The sequence below is a fragment of the Vombatus ursinus genome, unplaced genomic scaffold (assembly GCF_900497805.2).
Source record: "Vombatus ursinus unplaced genomic scaffold, bare-nosed wombat genome assembly UNPS02014819.1, whole genome shotgun sequence".
Classification (NCBI taxonomy): Eukaryota; Metazoa; Chordata; class Mammalia; order Diprotodontia; family Vombatidae; genus Vombatus; species Vombatus ursinus.
In genome coordinates, this window is record NW_020954597.1 from 1,306,275 (window position 1) to 1,307,887 (window position 1,613).

Below are 1,613 nucleotides of genomic sequence, written 5' to 3' on the forward strand. Positions count from 1 at the left end.
GAGAGGGGGAGAGGGGGGGGGGGGGGGGAGGGGGAGAGGGGGAGAGGGGGAGAGGGGGAGAGGGAGAGAGAGGGAGGGGAGATAAACCCATTGAGGAAAGGGGTAGAAAGTGGCCAGAAGGGGCCACAGATGCCACTGCAGGGCCCCAGTGCATCTGCCTGCACTGTCCCAGCCCCCTGAATGGCCTTCAGAGAGGCCCAGGGCTGAGCTGGTAGGCCAGGTGGGCACACTGGACACTGTGCTAGGGACACGGGCCTCATTTTCTAGGCCACCACACTCACTTCTCTGTGTCTAGGACTGGCTGGCCACATATTTGTCAGTCTATTACATGGGCATACCGAGGCACAGCAGCTGGTGAGGGGGGAGGGCACTATTTTTCAGTCTCCACAAACAGGCTGTTTAGAGAAAAACACACTGATCTACCACCTCCATTGCACACTAGGTCTTAGAGGACCTGGAGCTCCTCCAGCACCACTAGCCTCATGGTGCCAGGCCACAAACTTAGGCCACTATGCGCGCACACACACACACACACACACACACACACACACACACACACACACCCATCTACCCACCCTCCCCAGCTCCAGAAGAAGCTTGGGAGGAGGGAGGAGGGACCCACCATGGGCTTCCATGGGCTGAATGGCAGAGGGGCCTGCGTGGCCATCACTGTGGTGGCTGCTTTCAGGCCATCTACAGAAATCACAAAGTCCCTCTTCTCTTTAGTTCCTTCCTCCCCCCAAATAACACCACCTCCCCTCCCCAACCCCAGTTAAGTTTCCTTCAAAGTCCAAGGATTACGCCATTGCCTGCCTTGGCTGGCTCCACAGTGCCCCTCTGCGGTTGGTGTGGGATTTGCATTCTGCATCTAGGAAAGGAGTTGGGCCTAAGACCGTACTCACTTCTACCTGACTATAGATGAAGTAGGTGCCGTCCACCAGTACCTCCAGCTCCCCACTGCGGGGGTGCAGTTTAAACACCTTGGGGTTCATGGTGATGCGAGACCAGTCATTGAGCACTCCACCTGAAAGATCTCAGTATGAGAGAATGGTAGTCACTCAGTACATGTCAGAAAAACAGCACGAACCCAGAACCCACCACTGCCACCCTCTCCTCCCGCTCCCCCCCAGCCCTGAAAGAGCAAGCTGAGCCCAGCCCGGCCCACTGGGGAAGGGCATTGCTTCTGGAGCGGCAGTGGGATCACTTGTTTGGAGGCTCTCCAAGGCCATGGGGGATGAGGCCAAGTTCAGATGCAGTAGACCAGGCCTTTGGCCTCAGCCATCTTCTCAACACTAAGACTTAGCATCTGACCTGGAACCAGAGGACTTAGGGTCTGATTCCTACTCTGCCACCATGTAGGAGCTGAGTGACATTGGGTAGGCCCAGGCCATGGCCCCTCTAGGGCTGTGTCTCTTTGCCTATAGAACAAGGAGGTTGAAGTGGATGATCTGGAAGGTCCTGCTCTGGGATTCTGAAACTTTTGTGATTTCCAATCTGAAGATGGGATCTGAGACTTAGGCCTTCCTTATCTTGGGGTGTGTTTATGTGTGTATGTGTGAGGGAGCATGTGTGTATGTGTGTGTGTGTGTGTGTGTGTGTGTGTGTGTGTGAGA

General features: G+C 55.6%; 1 protein-coding gene across 1 annotated transcript in view; it reads right to left on the bottom strand.

Moving 5' to 3' along the window:
- Positions 1 to 1,613, bottom strand: part of EDA (ectodysplasin A) — a 191,280-nt gene that overhangs the window by 6,413 nt on the left and 183,254 nt on the right. The window contains exon 7 of the mRNA XM_027836809.1: positions 903 to 1,033. Coding sequence (XP_027692610.1) covers positions 903 to 1,033 — 131 coding nt within the window. The remainder of the gene's footprint in view (positions 1 to 902; positions 1,034 to 1,613) is intronic.